We start from the raw sequence: 22,713 nt of genomic DNA on the forward strand, positions 1-22,713 counted from the left end.
TTCTCATACTGGCCTAATTAAATGTCAGACAATATTCTTAATTTATGATCCTTTGTTCTTATTGAGAATATAGTTCCTAAATGTTTTTAACATTTCACTTGAAAAACACTAAGAAAATGATAAAAGATTTCTGTTCAAGGTACATTATTTCTCTCCACCAGATAGCAAATTCTTTCATTTTTAGTATTTAAAATGTGTCTATTTTATGGTATTCAAAAGTTTATCCTCACCTCAAGTCTGCATGCAGTATACCTATACCCATTACAAACATTCTAATATCATGCTCTTAATATAAATAAGATAAATCAAGATAATTTTGCTTAAAGGCACACCTACTTGTTCATAGTGATTCTGTAAATTTTATTATTTGTTTTTTCACAATTGTAGATATAATTGAACAAATCTTACTTTCACCATCATCTTATGAATCATGAAAAACCAGAGCTGTGTCACTGAGTTCATATTTTTGGGTCTTTTACAGAACTCAAAAGTTGAGAAAATATTGTTTGTTGTATTTTCTTTGATCTACCTTGCAACTATTGGTGGAAATATGATAATTGTTATGACTATTATATACAGCCCTGCACTTCTGGGCTCCCCCATGTACTTCTTCTTGATATTCCTGTCCTTACTGGATGCATGCATTTCTTCTACTGTCACACCCAAGATGATTGTAGACTTCTTCTATGAAAGGAAGACCATTTCATTTGAATGTTGTATGGCACAACTGTTTGTTGTCCACTTCTTCACCGGGGTAGAGGTGATTGTTCTATCAGCCATGGCCTATGACCGCTATGTTGCCATTTGCAAACCCTTACACTACTCTTCTATCATGAACCGGAGTCTCTGTAGAAATCTTGTGGTGGTTGCCTGGGCAGGAGGCTTCTTGCATTCTATTATACAAATTATCTTCACATTGCACCTGCCCTTCTGTGGACCCAATGTCATCGATCACTATATGTGTGACTTATTCCCATTACTAAAGCTTGCCTGTACTGACACACACATATTTGTTATTTTGGTGTTTGCCAACAGTGGGTCTATCTGCATCATCATTTTTTCCTTATTGCTTGTTTCCTATAGTGTCATCTTGTTATCTCTGAGAGCCCACAGCTCTGAAGGAAAATTTAAAGCTCTCTCCACCTGTGGATCCCACATTACTGTTGTGGTTTTGTTCTTTGTCCCATGCATATTAACATATGCAAGACCAATATCTGCCTTCTCCTTTGAGAAAAATGCTGTTATATTTACCACAGTCTTGACACCATTGCTCAACCCCATGGTTTACACTTTCAGGAATAAGGAAATGAAAAATTCCATCAGGAAAATGTGGAAGAAAATGATAGTGGTTTCTGACAAATATTAAATATTACCCTTACTATGCTGTGGAAATTGATCAGTGGGTAAGAGCACTCCACGTTGTGCAAAAAGAAGGACATCAGTTTTGATTTCCAGCATCCATGTCAGAAGCTAGGCATCACAAGGTCCCTTAACTTCGTATTGGTTCAAGGGAGATAAGTAGATCCCAGAAGGTAAGAGTACTGATAATGTACTTAAACATAGGGATCTAAAAGTTCATTCCAGAACTTATACCATGGCAATCAGGCAACAGATGAATATAGTCAACATCATCTTATGTATTTGCATATATTTGCACAAGCACAAACAACATACTCTCTTCATGTCTACAAAAATGTATGTGCTACCCACTCACCCACTCATACATCCCTATACAAACATCAAGAAACAAAATGTACACTTCAAATATAATGGAATGAAAAGAAGTCAATATTTACCTACACAGTTATTACTTTAATGGCTAAGATGGTGACAGCATATTTCTCCCATACTTTGCATGGAAAATACAATAGAGAAAAACTACATTCAAGATTCAGTTTTCATAAAAGCAATATATTTCAAATTATTGAGTGATTTTATCATTCTAAATTTTTGGTATGAATACATGCATGTATATATAATGGTTATCAATAAAGATCATTGGGATTTAAGCATATTCTATATCACTTCTTGGTTATGCTATCTGCAGGTTGTGAAATTGAATTTGCATGAAAATAATTTAATATAGCATGCTTTCTGTTCAGTATGATTGACAGGCCAATTAAATTTTATGGGCAAAATTACTAAATATTCATACTATGTTTGTCTTTCCTTAATTTTACATGACAAAGACATTTTAGAGCCTGCAGAAGATAAATGACACTGTATTACATTCCTATTTGATAATGTATAATAATTAAGATATAGATAAAAAACTGAATAAATTGTATGGCTCACATCATACTAAATGTGTTGTAGAAGTTTACAGATTTCACAATGATTAGCCCACTTAAGCTCTGTGTTTGTCACTTAAAGCCAATATAGGTTTAAAGAGAAATCTGGCACTAGGGAAATGTCTAGAGATCTTCAAGGATGACCCCAAATAATACTCTAAGCAATAGTGGAGAGGTTACTTTAAATGCCCTTCTTTGATAATGAGATTGATGACTACCTTATATGCCATCCTAGAGCCTTCATCCATTAGTTGATGGAAGCAGAAGCAGACACCCACAGCTGAACACTGAGCAGAACTTTTGAAATCCAGTTGCAGAGAGGCAGGAGTGATGAGCAAAGGGGTCAAGAACAGGCTGGAGAAACCCACAGAATCAGCTGACCTGAACAAGGGGGAGCTCATGGAACCCAGACTGATAGCTGGGAAACCAGCATAGGACCAACCCTGACTCTCTGAACATGGGTGTCAGTTAGGAGGGCTGGGCAATCTATGCAGCATCTAGCAGTGGATCAGTATTTACCGTGAGTATACAAATGGACTTTGGGAGCCCATTCCACATAGAGGGATACTCTCCAGCCTAGACACACAGGGGAGAGCCTAGGCCATGCTCCAAATGATATGATAGACTTTGAAGATCCCCATGGAAGGCCTCACCCTCCCTGGGAATCAGAAATGAGATGGGATAGGGGATTGGTGGTGGGGGGTGCAGGGAAGGAGGGTATGGAGAGGGAACTGGGATTGACATGTAAAACAAACTTGTTTCCAATTTAAATAAAAAAGAAAAAATGACTCAAAGGAAATGCATTTTCTTGATGTTCTTTCCCTGCAAAGTGAGGATATTTCCCCCCCAAGATTTTGATTATTTCCCAGGAATTGGCTTAGAAAATGAACCATTTGGTTTTAGTGGCTCAACTGATTTATGAAGCTGCTAATCCAATGTTTAAAATAGAACCATAAAATAAATTGACTATAATGTATTATCACAAACAGATTTATTTTGATCTATTACATCTTGTTTCAAAATCAAACATTTTCCTTTTAGTATTTTAATTCTGAATATTTGGTTGTAAATTCTGGTAATGATGTGCCAGGAGAAAAATGTTAGAGGTTGGGCAAATCAACTCTGCTGATTGGTGTGGCAAAACTGTAGTGGGAAAGTCGACTCTCAAGGCAGGAGTCCACAAGGGGCGCACTGCGTCCCAAGGTTCATTCTTATTATTATAGCTCCTTTTGAGACAATTATGAGTTTATAGTTAAGTGAGAAGCCAGATTCATAGGCCACTATGTTCAAGGTGATGCAAAACACAACATTACTTTTTCTTCAGAAAAACATCACAGGTATGTCTTAAGTGTTCTTTAGAAATAGAGGAAGGCAGCAAGGATTCTTGTGTTCATTCTAACGTGTTGACAAACTTTCTTCTTGGTAAGTATCAACATTGGTTGTTGCAACACAACATACATCTGTGTCGTAGATTCATTTTGTCCTTACATAACCTCAGTTCAAACTCCAACTGAAAAGAAATTACATTTTTAAGCCAAGAAGTAAATACTGAAAACCACTGACCTATTTTTATTCACACTAGTTTACAGATTAGGATTTCTAGAGATTCCCCTAACAGTTGTTTCAGCTTTCCATTTGATTTCCTGTATTGAATTTGTTTAAGCATGGCAAAATTCATCTAAATTATAACTTTTCTGCTAGTACTCAGTTGACTTTTTGTTACCAAGTACATGGTCAATTTTAGAGAAGATTCCATGGGGTCCTAAGAAGAAAGTATATTCTTTTGTGTTTGGATGGAATGTTCTGTAGATGTCTATTTTGCTCATTTGAGTCATTATATCTGTTAGTTTCTTTATTTCTCTGCTAAGTTTCTGTCTGACAGCCCTTTCCAGTGAGGAGAGTGCAGTGTTGAAATCTCCCACTATTAGTGTGTTAGGCTTGGTGTGTGATTTAAGCTTTAGTAATGTTTCATTTACAAATTAGGGTGTCCCTGTATTTGGGGCATAGATGTTCAGAATTGAGACATCATGTGGTGGATTTCTCCTGTGTCAAATACAAAATGACTATCTCCTTTGAATAATTTTAGTTTGAAGTTTATTTTCTTAGATATTAGGATATCTAAGCTTGTTCCTTAGGTGTATTTGATTGGGAGATATTTTCCCAATAGTATCTGTCTTTGTAATTGAGGTGTGTTTCTTGTTTGCAGCAGAAGGATGGATTTTGTTTTCATATCCAGTCTGTTAGCTTGTGTCTTTTTATAGGCAAATTGAATCTACTAATAGTAAGGAATATTGATAATCAGTTATTATTAATTCCTTTTTGTTGTTGTTATTATTTGTGTATTTCATTTTGGGGGAGATTCATTAATGTGAGATTATCTATTGCCTATGTTTTTGTGAATGTAGGTAACTTCCTGGGGTTAGAATTTTCCTTCTAGTAATTTCTATAGTGCAGATTTGTAGATTGACATTGTTTAAATCTGGTTTTGTCATGGAATATCTTGTTTTCCCTGTCTATGTTGATTGAAAGCTTTGCTGGATATAGTAGTCTGGACTGGCATCCATGGTCTATTAGTGTCCAAATAACACCTTGCCATTACCTTATGGCTTTCACTGTTTCCATTGAGAAGTCTGGTGTAATTCTGATAGGTCTGCCTTTATATGTTACTTGGTGTTTTTCCTTTACAGCTCTTAATATTGTTTTTTTATTCAATATGCTTTAGTGTTATGATTACTATGTGGCAAGGTGACTGGCCTTTTTTTGGTTTAGTCTATCTGGTGTTTTGTAAACTTCTTGCATTTTCATAGGTATTTTCTCTTTAGGATGGGAAAGTTTTCTTCTATGATTTTGCCGAATATATTTTCTGTGTCTTTGAGTTGGTATTCTTCTTCTTCTATCCCTATTATTCTTATGTTCAGTCTTTTCAGGGTGTCCCAGAATTCTTGGGTATTTTGTATTAAGTATTTGTTGGATTTAACATTTTCTTTGACCAATGAATCTATTTCCTCTGTTGTATCTTCAATACCCGAGATTTTCTCTTCCATCTCTTGTATTCTGTTGTTTATGCTTGTATCTGTAGTTCCTGATCATTTATCCCAGTTTCTCCATTTCTGGAGTTCTAGGCTGAATGCTTGGCTACTGAGGTTATCTCTCACCTGACTTGTAGGCTTCTGACTTGATTGTTGATGTGTGTGCACTCTCTCTTCAATTGGCTATTTTACCTAGTGTATTTAAAGTTTTTTTTTTCCTTTGAGACTGGGTCCCACTGTGTAGCCTTGCTGACCTCTGTAGAAAAAGATTGGCTTTGAACTCACAGGAATCTAGTGTTTGTCTCTGTAATGCTGATCACTTGCTTCAACATTGCTGTCCACCTTTAATAATTATTTGGAAACACAATGTTAGTATAAGAAGTGAAAGTTCATGTTGACTTGTCCTGCCTTAATATGGAGGGTGTGGTACCTAGCCTTATTGCAACTTGATATGGTATGTTTGGTTGATATCCCTGGAAGGCCTCCTCTTTTCTGAAGGGAAAGGAGGAGGAGTGGATCAGGAGTGAGAAGAAAAGAGGGAGGGAAAACTGCAGTCAGGATGCAATTTGTATTCAACATAAAAATTGAGGATGCATATGGACATAACTAACTGCAAGTAGGCAATAGAAATCTACTTTTGAATTAAATAAATAAAATTATGGTTAAGAATAATATTTTCTTAAAGTATACATGAAATAAAAGTACCGATAAACCCAAAATCTTACGATGATTCTATATATCAAAACATTGATATTTATTTTAACATGGCCTTGAATCATTTCAACAACTTTTTCTCCTGATCATTCTATCTGTCTCTGTGTTAAATATTATTATCTGCCCAGTGGTGGTGGCAGAGGCAGGCTGATCTCAGTGAATTCAAGGCCAGCCTGGTCTACAAAGTGAATTCCAGGATACCCAGGACTGTTGCAAAGAGAAACCCTGTCTTGAAAAAGCAATATATATGGTTTTTCATCCTATGGCTCCTCCTCACCCTATGGCTTCAATAAATATAAAAACTATACAAATAATAGCAACAAGTAATTTATAAAATATATAAAATAACATAAAAGCTCGGGTCTTCAAGATAGCTCAGTTGCTATTGTATTTTTGCAATTTGTGGGGCTTTTAAGTTCACATGCCTAATAACCATTTAAATAGTCACAATAGGAAATTTGGCCATGACTATATTCATAGTTTTAGGAAGATGGGACTCAAGATGCACAGAGTGTACTTACCAGTGAATCAAGCTAAATAGTTGAGGTCCATGTTCAGTAAAAGACTGCCACAAAAATTACAGGGGAGAGAAAGAAGAGACACTAAAGATTACCTCTTGCCTCTGCATGCACATGTTTGTCCAAACACACATACACATTGCATAAAATTAATTGACAAATTCGATTATTTGAGTCAATGAGGAGAAGAAATAAAAGTAAAAAAGGCATGAAAATGAGAGGTGTGAGTGTCCTTGTAATGCGAAAGATTAAACCAAGCATTAATGGAAATCAGAAGAAGGTACTGTCATAAGCAGTTGTAAAACAATGCAAAGTCATTGTTACTCAGGCTCTAAGTCATCCAGGAAATCTTGAACAGAAGTTCATGAAGTTTCACCTGGCAGAAGTTCATGAAAACATGCTTTGAAACTAAGAACTTGGGGGTGGGGGAGGTTGAGGTTTGACTGTACAAAAACAAGATATTAGCTTTAATTAATATTACTTTTATCACTTCAGAAAAAAAGTCATCAAGTTTTGTTTCACAATTCCAGATAAATCCAAAAGTTTTGCAAAATGTGAAAGGGCTGGGATGCCTACAAAGAGTCCCCAAGAAGCTATTGTTTAAAGATATATAGGCAACTGCAGCTGCAATGGAGACAACAGAGTGCTGAACATGCCAGACCAGGGGATATAATAGAAGAAGTTCTCATATACGGAGTAGAAAGGTGAAAGTTGCTTGTAAAATAGGCAGTGGACCTAGAGACACAGGGGTGCCTATTACCTCCAGATCACTGTTGCATAAATACTTTATAAGTCCTAGATGGGCAGAGTATATGGAACTATAGGATTTGGAGTTTATCTTACTTGGTTTTTCTATTACTTTAATTATAGCATTCTGTCCTATGGTCTTTTCTTTGCTTTTGGAATGGAAACATTTATTCTGTATTCTTATATTTGGAAAGCATATAATACTATAGAGTTTCACAGTAGAAAGCTTTTAAATAACGTTCTTCACTCTGGAGAGCCTTCGTAGTCAAAGAAAGTGCTATTTAGTGTTTTGACAAAGAAAAATCATCAAAGGTATTAACAATCTGTGGACCTGTGGACATGATACTGGATAGTTGAATACTGATTTAGCCAACAAAGATATTCTGTCAGTGCAGTAGTTGCATGAAGGTTTTAGAGGTAACCAAACTGCTCCCTATTAGATTTTTAGTTTATTTCCATAGAAGGAATCAATTCAAATTTAGTCAAAAGTGTGGGGAGCAGCTGAAGTCCATAGTGAATGTGCATTATTGGAATAATCATGACCATTTCATGGACATCAAAGCTTCAAACCCATGGAAATCTGTCCCTGGGTCAGCCTCAGAGGAATGGCAAAACATTCCTCTTGTTCTCTTATGTATATTTATCAAGGAATGATCCTTATTTAAAATCAGTGTATACAGAAATAATCAACTACAGCTTCCTACTCTAGGACTACTGCAACCTGAGCCTGCTGTCCTGCAGAGAGAGGGAGAGAACTCCTATAGAGATTAGCTAATCTACTTCCTCCTCCTCCCTGATCTGTAGGATGAACATGCTAAATTTACAGTTTTCTCTTACTGCATCTCCATCAGAGTACATATTCCACTGAATTCCAGCTTTTCTGTACATGTTTGTCATTTCTTCACTCCCTTTTACTCAATTTATGTCAACACCAATGCCTTAAAGATAGAAGCATAAAAGCTTATGACGAAGTTCAAGGTCCTAAGGGACAATCTACTACTGCTTTGTTTTATTAATAGACATGATGGCATCCCTCTATATATTTGTGTTTGTACCCTCAGTGCACATCTTTGCCTTGTATGTAGTAGCTTCTTTTTTGCAGTGTGTGGTCCTTAATTCAAAGAAGTATACATCTTCCAGGTGCAGAGGATTAAGTGACTTTTTATTGCTCATCCCTAAATGGTTGGAAGAGAAGACAGGAATATCATAAGAACTTGAGGATGATGAAGATTGCAATGAAACACTGTTTTCAGGAAATTGCATGATCATTTCAATCATGAAAACAATCACTACCTGTTGATACTTGCACTGCACTGGCACAAGTTTCATCATGTATAAGGAAGGAAGTCATGAACTCCCAAGCCTCACTGAGGAGCTATTGATAATTAAATGTTCCTTGTTAAAGAATACCATTTCTTTAAGCATGTGGCCCAAGGAATGCTGCCTATGAAACATCAAATAATCCTCTATCCATCAACCTTAAAGCCAGTGGGTCAAAATCAACAGACTCATATATAGGGGGAAGTACAGTTTGGAAGAAGGAAGGGGTCAGCATAATTGGAATGGCCACAGGAAATTGCACTGTGTAGTCAATGGTGTCATAGAACACTGTATACACATATATATGTATGCATACACTTACACACACACATACATACATACATACATACATACATACATATATATATTGTCAAAAAAGCAAAATAAAAAATGTTATTAGAGGAAATGAGTATCTTCATTAATATACATATCATTATATATTTATATATTTTTTCTTTAAATAACAGATCTTGCTAGTGTTTTCCAGAATAGTACATATTATCCTTATAGACTGATTGATGAATTCCTTGCAACAGATCCCATCTATTATTATTCTTGGTGAGTATGTGAGCATTTTATATAAATTCTCTGAAAAGATATCACAATCTATTTAGTATAAAGAGTTTCTTAATCCTGAAAGTGAAAATGTTTCATATAGAACCAGTCCTCAAATTTTTAAAAGCTTTGGAAGAAAATGAAAATATTACAAACTCTCAAGCAAGTGAAAAATTCACAAAGTTATATCTCAGATACTCTTGGAGCCAGAAATTATACAAACCCTAGGGAAGCTATGAGAGTCTCCCAGGTAGATGACCTCTCAGGGAATACCCATTAACCCAGTTGCATTTAGGGAGAGGATTTGACAACTTCTTTTTCTTTTATTATAAATCCTGTTGAATATGGAATGAAAGAAGCACTTGTGATATCCTCCACCTTCAATACCAGACCTGGTTTTTTCTTTTATGTGCATAAGGAAAAGTTGGCTGAAACATAGCATTTTTGTCACCATTCCATGAACTGATTTCAGTAGAACTCACAGAATGGTTTTTAACTTCAGGATTATATACAACCAACAAGAGGTGAGAAACAGGCATGTTTCTGCATTCATAGAGATTTCTTTTAATTGTTAGAAAACACTTTAAATTTGGATTTCTATAGTCAGGCTAATATGTATTTAATGAAACAATCGACTTTTCTGTTCATAATTATATTCTTGAAAATTTCTATCAACTGTGATGCACATATTCCTTGTATTTAATGAAGATTTTTATCGTCAAAGTTAGGACACACCAAAGTGAATTAAATGATATGCTAGACTCCATAAAGTAGCAGTTAAAAGTAATGACTCCTTAAGTGTCCAATAAGTTAGTTGTTAGTGTGCAATCTACTTTCTTCCCTCCTTCCTTTCTTCTCTCCCCCATCCCCTCTGTTCCTTCCTTCCTTCCTTCCTTTCCTTCTTACTTCACAGGGTATTTATTTTCTTTCTTCATATGCATTTCTCCAAGTTTAATGAAATTAAAATTATTTTCAACTTGTCATACTGAAATTGAAGCCAAATAATATAGGAGGCACCATCTTTTTCTGTACAGTGTTCAATAAAACTTCACCATTTTTCTGAATACATACTCAGTTACACACTAGTCTAGTCCCCATTTCAAACCTTGAATTAAAGGTAGTATATTTTGATGTGTGTAAAAAAAACACACATACATAGGGTGGTGGCAGACAAATTGCTTTCTGCTAAGCTCTATAAAGCATTGTAAATGAATATAAAATGTTCTATTTACACAACTACATACTAACACATGGCAAAGGAAAGGACATTATAGTTAGAATAATAAACCTTGTAAAGTAAAGTTGTCTGATTTATGTTCCCCTCATCCACTTAAGTGTGTCTCAGTATTAGGATTCTGCATCTACACTGTTTAGGAAATTAAGTGGTTGATTGCTAGAGCGGTAGCAGTAATGGCCTGGCCCTTCTCTTCAAATGAAATAAATCACCTAGATATCAAAGGGGAAGTTTCAAAAATCCATTAGGAAGGAAATAGGAAGAAACAGAATTCTGTGTATTGCAGAAATTGTAGGACAAATGAGTTGTGCCATTTAAGGAAATCTGCAGAGCCACGATGAGGAAAAACCGACTTAGGAATCTGTAATGTACTCATTGACTTTACAGCCCTAGAAATTGCTTAACTACACATGCAAAATCAATTTTTATTTGGAGATAATAATTTTATATTAAAATAAGATTGACTTATGGAATTTAACACAAGTGGTAATAAGTAGAAATATCATTTCAGCTATAAGTTACTATTACTGGTATTAACAATGTTTTGCTTGTATGAAATATATTTCAAAACAGCTACATATAGTAACTATGCTTATATCCTCTGATAGTTTTAAGTATATATACACATTGTGTTAACAAAAACAATCTGTTATCAGCAAATAGAATGATGCTGCAATTAGCTTTTTTTCTCCTTGTATTAAGTGGGAAGGAAATGGTAGGCACTAAAGACACCTGGCATAGGAAGGAAGATACTGCAAGATCATCATTCAAGGAAATGGCTCAGTTACCAGTTTCTACAATGAGAGGTTCCTAAGCAAGAATGAGGACAGCTCTTTAATGTTCAAATTCATGACTCTTGGAGACAAGAAAACCATGGGTACTTTCAGAATAAGTTTAAACATACATAATATGTAAGCACTTACATGAAAGTCTATACTTGAAATCTAAGAGTGTTTGGAGGTGAGAGGGGTTTGAGTCAGCATTATGACCATTTATGGAAAGCGTATAATAGTTTAAACACACACGTTGCATATGATGTCGAGTTATGTTAGCACATGAGTTCCACTTTTGATAATGTAAAACTTGACCTGAAAACACATTTTTTCCAGAACTTTAAGTCGAAATTAATTTTGTGGCTTAAATATTTATTTTATTATAAAATATTTTGATAATAGTAACAAAATTTATATTAAAATATCTTCACTTCTACTCTGTAATATCAATAAATGGACACTTAATTTTCCTATGCTTCTCTTGCCTATCATACTATAAAAATGCTTCATAGCTTAAATCTTCATATTATTAGTGTTTTATTTATAGAAAAATGTGATTATATATAATTCTTCCTATGGATATTTTAAGTATTTCTATGTTCAATATTTCTTTGTTTTAGAAAAATATATTGAGTTTAATAACAAGGAAGGAAATTGATAATCAATAAATGTTAATTTTATATACTAATAGAAAATACTTTGATATCATGTCATATCCTAATATAAAATATTTGAATTTAATTTTCAGAATAAATATTTAGACTGGGTATATTAGTACAAAGAGTATAAACATTGTTACAATTTGAGTTATTTCTTATATGTTTTCTAAAAGCACTGAATGAATAAATTTCATCTAATTGGTATAACTTTTACATTAAGACTTTTTAAAAATTTTATGAATATATTCTTATCATGTTTCTTGCTACCTAAACTCCTCCCAATTTCTTTCCATGTTCTTATCCCTCAACTTTATGTCTTTTTCTCTCTAAGACATATGGTTTGAAATTCATATTCATATTCTATGTGGAGAGGGCTCCCAAAGTCCATTTGTGTACTAGGGGTAAATACTGATCTACTACCAGTGGCCCCATAGATCTTTTTCACCTCTCTTATTGTCATCAACTTTTATTTGTAGGTCATTGTTCCATTGGCTCCTGTTTCTTGATCATCTACCCTTTTGCCTTATCAAGATTCTTCACTCACACATAAATAGAATAATAGATTCTTTAACCACTATATAGAGAAATAGACTGTGGAGAAACCATCAGTACTCTGAAGTTCTCACTGAGATAAAATATCTCAATCATCATCATCTTCAGAATATCAAGTAGTCATGTGTTCTTGAGCCTGTGTCTCCAAAGTCTCCAGGTTAATAATATTTTTGTTTGTTTGATCTTAATATCTTTAATAACATTAGCATACAAAAACCAGTAATACTATGTACTACCACATACTCTTGACAAGAAAGTTGAGTACTGAACATTTTTTGCATTATTTCATTTGTTGATATTAATATTAAAAATAAATGAAGAAAATTTTTCTCACAATTACAAGTTTATATGAACAGGGTTACTTTGTAATTTTTGTCAAGAATCATGTTAAACCAGAGCTGTGTCACTGAGTTCATACTCCTGGGACTTTCACAGAACCCCACAATTGAGAAAACATTATTTGTTTTATTTTTGTTTTTCTACCTTGCAACCATTGTGGGCAACATGATAATTGTGGTCACAATTATAAGCAGTCCCTCACTCCTTGGTATGCCCATGTACTTCTTTTTGTCTTTCCTATCTTTCCTGGATGCATGTATTTCTTCTGTAATCACACCCAAGATGATCATTGACTTCTTCTATGAGAGGAAGACCATCTCCTTTGAATGTTGCATGACACAGCTATTTGCAATCCACTTCTTTGCAGGGGCAGAAGTGATTGTCCTAGCAGCCATGGCCTATGACCGCTATGTGGCCATTTGCAAGCCCCTTCATTATTCTTCCATCATGAACAGGAGGATGTGTGGCATTCTGGTGGGGATAGCATGGACAGGAGGCTTCTTGCATTCTATCATACAAATTATCTTCACTTTGCAGCTACCCTTCTGTGGACCCAATTCCATTGATCATTTCATATGTGACTTGTTCCCATTACTAAAGCTTGCCTGCACTGACACACATATTTTTGTTGTTTTAGTGTTTGCCAACAGTGGGTCTATTTGCATCATTATTTTTTCCTTATTACTTGTTTCTTACTGTATCATCTTGTTCTCTCTGAGATCTCACAGCTCTGAAGGGCAGCGTAAAGCTCTCTCCACTTGTGGATCCCACATTACAGTTGTGCTTTTGTTCTTTGTCCCGTGCATATTAATATATGCACGAAATACTTCTGCATTCTCTTTTGAGAAAAACGTGTTTATATTTGCTGATGTCCTGACACCACTGCTCAATCCTATAGTTTACACTTTCAGGAATAAAGAAATGAAGACTGCCATTGGGAAAATGTGGAGGAGATTGTTTAATATTTCTGGTAAACAGTAACTCATTTAAGTTAGAGGGATAAGAAGATGGTTCAAATTGTTATAGAACTTGGTGTGTGTTCCTAAGTACCTGAGTTCAAATCTTGATGTACATTTATGATTCCCGTACACCTAACACAGATCTTGGACATCAATTTAATGGCAACACCAACTTAAGATTCCATGCTTCTAGCTTTCTTATACACTCATTCTCACACCACCAGTTTGGCCCACTCTTTCCACCCATAAACCTGGATTCTCTGGGTAGCTTGCTCCCTTGCTCATCAGTTAGGCACTGCTAACTCATATATGTTCTATACCCTTCATTCTCTGAACCACTGTGAAAGCATAGCTCTGTCTCACCCCATAGAGGCCTCCTGGCTTTTCTGGGTCTCCTCACAATGCTTGCATGTTTACGAGCTCCTTCCATAACTTCCATAAGCAGCCTGCTCCTATCTCATCTAACTCCCTAGCACTTCTTGCTAGTCTCCACTCCTACAGAATTCAACTTCCAATCAACATCTACTCCCAATAAGTCAGGGTACAGACTTTGTTAATGTCTGATGTTTCACGTTTATTTCATAAATGCCAGCATATATAGTTTATAATTCATGTCAATTTATCTTTCTGTATTGAGACACAAATGTGAAATTTACATAGAAAGGTCATGCTGTTTGTATCTTGAATTTGTAGACTATTGAAATTATGGTGCTCCTGGATACCATTATTCTATATTTTCAAGAGTCATTTAAATTTTTCATGTCCTGTGGTGTTTGAAACAATGTAAAATGGGTATGAATTAATGCTTAAGAATATACTCTACCACACTGTTGGGTATGTTCCCCTTCTTAAAGGGTTTAAGGTAGAACTTTGAGTTTTGTTTTTTACTATCAAATCATGGACTCAATGCTCAGTCATCTTATATTAAACATGCTTTCAAATCATCTTACATGTAGCATGAAAGGAATAAATATACTCTGATGTCTATAATCCACATTTTCAGAATTTTTAAAGTGTGATTTGAACAAGAAGTACAGTCTTATACCTTAATTCTACAACTGACAAAATTGTTATGGAAGACTGCTGCAAGTTCTAGCCATGCCTGGGTTAAATAGAGAGGCAGTTCTCAAAAAGAACTTAAAATTCAAAAATTCTCAAGATGAATTTACTTAAAATCAGGAACAACTCATAGGTGTCCACTTGTACTAATCCTATTTATATAGTGCTTCATAGTTTAGCTAATGCAATAAGAAGACAAAGAAAAATCATGAATTTGGTGACAGACACTTTGGGTGATCATCTTCACAAAATTTGCAATCACCTAGGAGACAAGCCTCCAGGCATATATATGCGAGGATTTTCTTGATTAGGCTAGGTTCTAGAAACACTAGTGAGCGTTCCTCTTGAACAATTTTATTGATGTGGAAAGGTCCACCTGGCAAATGGAAGTTATTCTCTTGGATTTTGTCATGAATGCTACAAACAAAAGCAAGCTAGTCCACTCTTCCTTCCACCTCGGACCGGCCGGAGCTGTGGAGCGGTTCCGCTCGCTGGTCCCCGGAGCCGCCGCCTGCTTCCGCACAAAGCGCTCCTCCATCTGGGCCATGGATGGCGGGGATCTGATGAGCTTCTTTCTCCTGGTGTCATTAACGGACCTTCTACCATGAACAATTCAACTCCTTCAGGTGTGTATGCTAATGGGAATGACAACAAGAATTTTAAAGGAGATAGACCTCCCTGTTCGCCTTCCCGTGTTCTCCATCTTCGCAAAATTCCATGTGATGTCTCCGAAGCAGAGGTCATCATTAGGTCTACCATTTGGCAAAGTAACTAATCTTTTGATGTTGAAAGGAAAAAGCCAGGCCTTTTTAGAAATGGCTTCTGAAGAAGCTGCTATTACTATGGTAAATTATTACACTCCTGTTACTCCTCATCTACGAAGCCAGCCTGTTTATATCCAATATTCCAATCACCGAGAACTTAAGACTGACAATCTTCCTAACCAGGCTAGAGCCCAAGCTGCACTGCAGGCTGTCAGTGCTGTCCAGTCAGGAAAATTATCGCTTCCTAGAGCTCCTTCCAATGAAGGCGCAGTGCTACCTGGACAGAGCCCTGTGCTCCGGATAATTATTGAAAACCTATTCTACCCTGTCACTCTGGAAGTTCTTCATCAGGTATTTTCTAAATTTGGCACAGTCTTGAAGATTATCACCTTTACAAAGAATAATCAGTTTCAAGCCTTGCTTCAGTATGCTGACCCACTGAATGCACATTATGCCAAAATGGCTTTGGATGGCCAAAATATCTATAATGCATGCTGCATTCTGCGTATTGACTTCTCCAAGCTCACCAGGCTTAATGTGAAATATAATAATGACAAAAGCAGAGACTTCACTCGCTTAGACCTTCCTACTGGTGATGGTCAACCATCTCTTGAACCCCCTATGGCTACTGCTTTTGGTGCACCAGGTATAATTTCCTCTCCATATGCAGGGGCTGCTGGATTTGCCCCGGCCATTGGATTTCCTCAAGCTATACAGGTCTATCTGTCCCAGCTGTTCCTGGGGCCCTTGGTCCTCTCATACTCACCTCCTCTGCTGTCACTGGAAGGACGGCCATTCCTGGGGCAAGTGGCATACCAGGGAATTCTGTTCTGCTTGTCACCAACCTCAATCCTGATTTATCACACCACATGGGCTCTTTTTCCTATTTGGAGTGTATGGTGGTGTACATCGAGTGAAGATCATGTTTAACAAGAAAGAAAATGCCTTGGTGCAGATGGCAGACACAAGTCAAGCTCAGCTAGCAATGAACAATCTATGTGGTCAGAGACTTTATGGAAAAGTACTTCGTGCTACACTGTCCAAACACCAAGCAGTTCAGCTCCCTAGAGAGGGACAAGAACACCAAGGTCTGACTAAGGACTTCAGCAATAGTCCCCTGCATCGCTTTAAAAAGCCCGGCTCAAAGAACTTCCAGAATATCTTCCCATTATCAGCCGCTCTGCATCTTTCCAACATTCCCCCTTCTGTTACAATGGATGATTTGAAGAATCTTTTTACAAAAGCTGGATGCTCAGTGAAGGCTTTTAAATTCTGTCAGAAATATTTTAAGATGGCGCTCATTCAGTTGGGTTCTGTGGAAGAAGCATCCAGACCCTTATTGAGCTTCACAATCATGATCTTCGAGAGAATCACCACCTGAGAGTTTCCTTCTCAAAGTCCACCATCTGAGCTCTCTGTGAATTTTAGAATGGACCATAATTTCAGTAAAGTCTTCAGGCACAGACTGAAGCAGCTCAAGACCAATTCTGCCTCTTTCACAAAAGTAACTCTTTGGGTGTTTGATTGATATTCAAGTACATTTAAAACAAGAGATGTTTCTTTTTTTCTGGTTTTCCCACCAGTGTATGATCAAAGGTTTGCTTATCCTTTGTACTGCAGTTTCTATGAAAATAACTTTCAGGAAAAAAGATCAGGAAAATATTTTTTAAGTAATTTAATTCCTCGAATTAGATTTCAAAAGGATGGACTTAAATCTGAGTTCAGATGAGCCTTACATGACATTTCTAATATCCTTTGTACTTTGAGGAATTTAGACATACAGACTTTTACAATTTCTTAATGTAATTTAAAACACTTACAACCAAGTTTTTAACTTTATGATTCAGAAGTTTCCCTGTGGAAAATGATGTTCACTTATAAATTATATCAGATATTTGCATCTATTGATAGTTATACTGTATACAGTATAACCACATGGAGTTATACTGGAAGCAGGTTTATAAACATTCATGATTTCTTTCAATGGTTTTTTTCACTGTATGACACTCCTTTGAATAATGTGTATCTACTCTTTCAAAGACTATTTGGAAAAGCAAAATGTTGCAATTGTCCCCAGGGATACATAAGTGGAATTCAGCCTGAATCTGTTAAAATATCAGCATAATTAATCATTTTAGGAAAAAAATCATGTTTTAAATTTCAAAATGACATTTGTCAAGTAATGTAATGTGATCTTGGAAAATTTTAAAAGAAAAATAATCCTACTTTTTTATAATTGTTTTCAGAAAAAGTTTACAGTCTTAAGGAAAATATTCAGGTCTATCATATGGTTTGACAGATTTTTTAAAAGTTATTTTTGGTAAGGTCTTCTTTTAGAAAAAAATTTTAAGGGTTTTTTTGTACCACTATAATCTCTAATACTCAGAATTACTGCGTATTTACTTAATTTCTTATTATATGCCTTATTATGTGCTTAAGATATAATAGATTAGAGTTTTATCTAAATATCTTGAAAGATAAATTGTGGGCTTGAAGAAGATTCTGTTATTTTTTTTCCTTGTCTTGGATTTTAAAGGTTCCCTCCCATTTTTCATTGCAATTTTAAGTGGTTTTCAATAAGTAATAGTTTTTATTCAGATTTTTGGTGCTTTGGTGTAGAGATGGGATAGGGAAGGGTGAGTGGTTTGGAAATAAATTGGTGTGTACCTGTAGGACTCTGTTGTGACTGCTGGTTGCCTCCAGCCTTTATGTAAAGTAGAAGCTGCAGAACTGTCTCAGTTCGCATCTGTCTGACCTTTACCGCCTGTTAGGATATGTCTCTGGATTACTTGATTCTTTCTCAGCACTCAAGTGAGAACTTGATTTTCCTTGTTAGTGGAACTCATTATTGAATGCCCACATATTTGCAGTATGAAAGAGTGAGTTATTTTTTATACTCTGACTCTCTTAATTTTTTTTGGTTGAATGTAAAGTACATGTTAATGTTGCTTCAGAGATTGTTTCATGTAAAATTGTTTCTTTTTAATATGAAACTGCTTTTGTTAATTATTCCATCAATGCTTAATCAGTTTTTACAATACAGAATTTCTCAAAGGGATCAATTTTGTCCACCCCCTTTTACTTTTAATATCCTCAGAGTTGATCATCTCATCTTTTAAAGAGTATCTCAGACTTCTATTTTCAGCCATTAATTTGGGCATATCTTTTTCTTTAAAAAAAAGAAAGGAAAAATGTTTTATAGAAATAGAAGCTGAAAGAGATAATTGTAGATTGTTCAAAATCAAATCAGAATTCCCTCAATAGGAAGCAACAATCGGTAGAACATGCAGAGACGCTTAGTTGGGGCAATTCAGATGGGTCATCTTAGTATTGGCTGGATAGATACTCATGGTAATTGTACAGTTGGTTTCCCACTTAATATTTGAGGTATCTTTTCACCTGAATACTGAATAAAGGAGGGGGCAAATTGGAACAGTCTCCCCAAATTTGCTTTTTTCTTTTCACACAGACAATATATTAATTTTCAGTGACATTTTAAATTGGATTGCTTCTTTATTTTGAGTTGGGAACTACTGTGTAGTTTATTAATTCATGACATGTGACATCCAGCATAAGTGTAGCAAAAGTTATTGATAACAGAAGGGAAATTATAATAGTGTTGAATGTAATTCTGAAGTAGGGATGGCCTTTAAATCTAAGAAAACATTGAAATACTTTTCAGGGATTTGGCTAGATATTTGTGCATGCGTGTGTGTGTGTGTGTGTGTGTGTGTGTGTGTGTGTGTGTGTGTGTGTATGTGTGTATAAATGAATTTATGTACATACATATACTCTTTTAATGTTATATATACATATGCACATTATGTACATTTTAATTTATTGACAAAATTAACAAAATTAAGATTTGGGAACTTAGGATATATTTTAAAAGAGCATGTTTGAAGTCGTCAGATTGTGTCTAAAATTAGCTGTAGCATATGGATAATGTCCATATTGAGCTCTTTATTGTTTGAATTATAGAGGTCTTCAGTATTTTTGTTGGCACAGTTTTAAATATTGGAGTGGTGGAAAATTTGATCTTTATATTTTTATTTTGGCATGCACTTATTCAGTATCTTTTAAGCAGTGGTTTATTTTTGCTGCTGATCTCTGAGAATGCCTTGATGAGTTAATTTACTTTATTTTGAGGAGTGTTGTCATACCACTTTTCAAGGTATCCTAACTTTTACAAACAAAGCATATAGAAATTCAGGACTTAAGGAAATAGCAGTACACATTTAATAATAGCACTGTATAGCAAGGTGTTTTATTTTGTGGTGTGGATAACTCATATGCTGGTAAAATATGTTTTGTAACATGAGATTAGACAAATCATGCTTTCTCTTAATTGACAATTTGCTAGAGTTTCAGGATTACACATATTCCCATAAATGACATGAGATCTTGGGAACTAAATACTAGAAGACATTCTTTGTAGCAGTGTTTGAACTGAATGTTTTAGAGTCACAGTTGCTGTCTTTTTAATTCCTTCTTTGTTTTTACCTCCTGTGGTGATTAAGGGCCTGTTGAAATTTAGGGATTAGCCCTTATGAGCCAGGCATGGTAGCACAAAACTATAATCACAGCATTCAAGGAAGTTGAATGTTTTGATTTTAAACCCAGCCTGGACTGCAGAACAAGTTCCATGCCAGCCTTGCTATATAAGATCTGTGTCCCCATCTCCCCCAATTAAAAAAAACAAAACAAAACAAAAAAAACCTCTTAGGAATCCACAAAGTGTCAATTTTTAAAGACTTCATTTCATCGGGCAGAACATTTATGTTTGAATATAATTATAATGTAGTTTCTCTTCTACTTCCACTAAATATTCTTGGACAGAAAATGGTAAAATCAGAAATAATGATCTTTTGTGCCTCAGTGAATTCACTTATAGAGCCCAAACTTATCTCTTAGAAAACCCAGGGTGTACTGCTATTTTTAAAACCAAAAAGCATGCCTGTGATCAGAGCATTTTTCTCAGCTTTTCCTTTGTCTTGATCTATTGTCAATGAGAATAAAAGTGCCACACTTAAAATAATCACTGTTCTGCTAGAACAAACACAATTTAGATTGTACATAACTTAAAGTGTAACTCAGCTGTCTTTTAAAGGGTTTTTTTAAGGTAGAAAACTGCAGTCTTTTTCAGAGCAAATCCTAACAGGTACTTATGAATTGTCTTTTTTTAAAAAAATAGAAAATTACAGAAATGTTAATGGGGGAGTGTAAAAGAGAAAAACAAAACAGGGCCAAAGTTTATGTGCCTACTTCTGTAGTCTTAATTGACCTTTTCTTCCTATTTGAGCCTAAGGTAGCATTGGTATTTTGATTTTCAGGAAATATGTACTTTACAGTTTAAGAGAATGTTGTCCCGCAAGCTAGTTATACAAGCAAATAGTTATAACTGAATAAGCAAAATCTCAGTTACACTTTTGCCTTCAGTATATAATATGGAGCATTGTATGGTGGAAGAGCAGAACTGCCCCTCAGTCTTTATAGTAGTCACCTTAGCTCTAGCAGGCTGAGGCATATGCTCCAGTGAGCAGGGGCCTTGGTGACGATGACAGTCATGCCTGAAAACTGCTGATGGCAAACTACACTTAACACTGTCAACAGAGTTTTGTTATGTTTTTACTAGTTGTAACAACAGGTATTTTAAGTAGTTGTTTTTGGTGTCATTAAGAATATCATACTCTAGTCTTTCTTTTTTCCTTACCAGACTTTAAAAAATACATCCCATATCCAGGAAGTACTAATTACAAAGATTGCTGACCACACCAAGTTATACATTGAAATGTCACCTCATTGCTCTGACCAAAGCCTGCCTGTTCTGGTTTTAACTTATCTGTGAAGCATTTTCCCTGAGCTCTTTTCTGAAAGATCCCATGCAGAGCGAGCGGCCTTGACTTTCCATTTCCTATTGATGAATAGACTGCTTAGAGAAAATGGGAATTTTACTGTGAATAGAATGGAGTGGGACAACAAAAGTGGATGCTCATTTTCAGTACTGTATTTGAGGGGGAAATAGCATAGCTAGAAGTCTCTAACATTGTCTACATGGTCTGTACATAAAATTCCCTTTTTCTGTTTGTAAGAATGTTCATCTAACAGAAGAAAATGCTGTAAATATTTGTAACATTTTTTTGAACCAGGCCAAAAAGGAAATAAAAGGTTTTTGGGAACAAGTTAACATATAAAGTGGTTTTATAGAAAACAGCGATTGTTTTGTATATTTTGATAAGCAGAGGTACCAGATTTCATTTGTAATATAGTTTGTGGTATTGGAAGAAAAGGATTCTGTGATTGTCTAAGTGAATTATGTTATAAATGCAAAAGGAGAAAATATTAAAAACCATATTTTCTAAAAACAAAAACAAAAGCAAGCTAGCAAAGCACAGGTATTCACCGCTCTGATTCCAAATTATGGATGCAGTGTGACCAACCTCTTCAACCTCCTGGTGTCATAAACACCAACTGTGATGCATTGCACATTGGAACATATTTTTCCTACATTAGATTGCTGTGTCAGGAATTCTGTTACTGAAATGAATAGCATAACTGATACAAAATTCAGTAGAAGAAATGAGGTTATTGTTCTAATAAACATAAGCATGGGTTTCTCAGGCTTTTAGAACTGATTTGTGGCTTTAATGTCAAAGAGTTTTGTATTTTAGGATAGAAAAGTCCTAGCATGCTAGAGACAGTGTTTCATGGGCTGCTCTGGTAGGAGTTCAGAAAATAAGAATACTGAGATGGTATGGACAATGAAAGCTTCTATCATCAGATTTTAGAATCAATGGAAGACTCTACCAGTCATTAGAATGGGGTCATTAAAATGGTATGTGACTGAGTAGTCTGGTTTCATTTTTACTTCTGTCCTGAGAACTTGACAGAAATTGAAATTAAAGGTAATGCTGAATTCATTTGGTGAGAAGAAACTTCAGGAAAGCAGAATATTTGGTATGTGGTTTGGCTTTTTTATTACACTTGGCTGGGTCTGCAATGAAGGTGAATGACAATAGGAGCAGACATGCTGGGAGCCATCCACAGAGGTGGACAGTTTCCAGTAGAGGATGTAAGGAGTAGGTGATATATGGAGTGATCCAGGTGGTGATGGTCAGGATAATAAAGCAGCCTGACTGACTAGCAACCACAGTGCTTCTTTATTTATAAAAAATTTAATAAGCAGGGATACATTAAAGC

At 35.4% G+C, this 22,713-nt stretch overlaps 2 protein-coding genes and 1 pseudogene across 2 annotated transcripts; all 3 read left to right on the plus strand.

Annotated features, from left to right (window-relative positions):
* Positions 1 to 430: 430 nt before the first annotated feature.
* Positions 431 to 1,366, plus strand: LOC100760498 (olfactory receptor 4C15-like). Its single transcript, XM_027421089.1, has one exon. The coding sequence runs from the start codon at positions 431 to 433 to the stop codon at positions 1,364 to 1,366; it is 936 nt and encodes a 311-aa protein (XP_027276890.1).
* An 11,410-nt stretch (positions 1,367 to 12,776) lies between these two features.
* Positions 12,777 to 13,712, plus strand: LOC100761081 (olfactory receptor 4C15-like). Its single transcript, XM_027422617.1, has one exon. It carries the CDS (start codon positions 12,777 to 12,779, stop codon positions 13,710 to 13,712), a length of 936 nt encoding a protein of 311 aa, XP_027278418.1.
* A 1,560-nt stretch (positions 13,713 to 15,272) lies between these two features.
* LOC100760793 lies at positions 15,273 to 17,054 on the plus strand (annotated as a pseudogene).
* Positions 17,055 to 22,713: the final 5,659 nt, after the last annotated feature.

The sequence above is a fragment of the Cricetulus griseus genome, chromosome 6 (genome assembly GCF_003668045.3).
Source record: "Cricetulus griseus strain 17A/GY chromosome 6, alternate assembly CriGri-PICRH-1.0, whole genome shotgun sequence".
Classification (NCBI taxonomy): domain Eukaryota; kingdom Metazoa; phylum Chordata; class Mammalia; order Rodentia; family Cricetidae; genus Cricetulus; species Cricetulus griseus.

What these genes read in the sequence shown, in the direction of transcription:
- LOC100761081 (XM_027422617.1), top strand. Translation starts at nt 12,777, where the DNA reads ATGTTAAACCAGAGCTGTGTCACTGAGTTCATACTCCTGGGACTTTCA.
- LOC100760498 (XM_027421089.1), top strand. Translation starts at nt 431, where the DNA reads ATGAAAAACCAGAGCTGTGTCACTGAGTTCATATTTTTGGGTCTTTTA.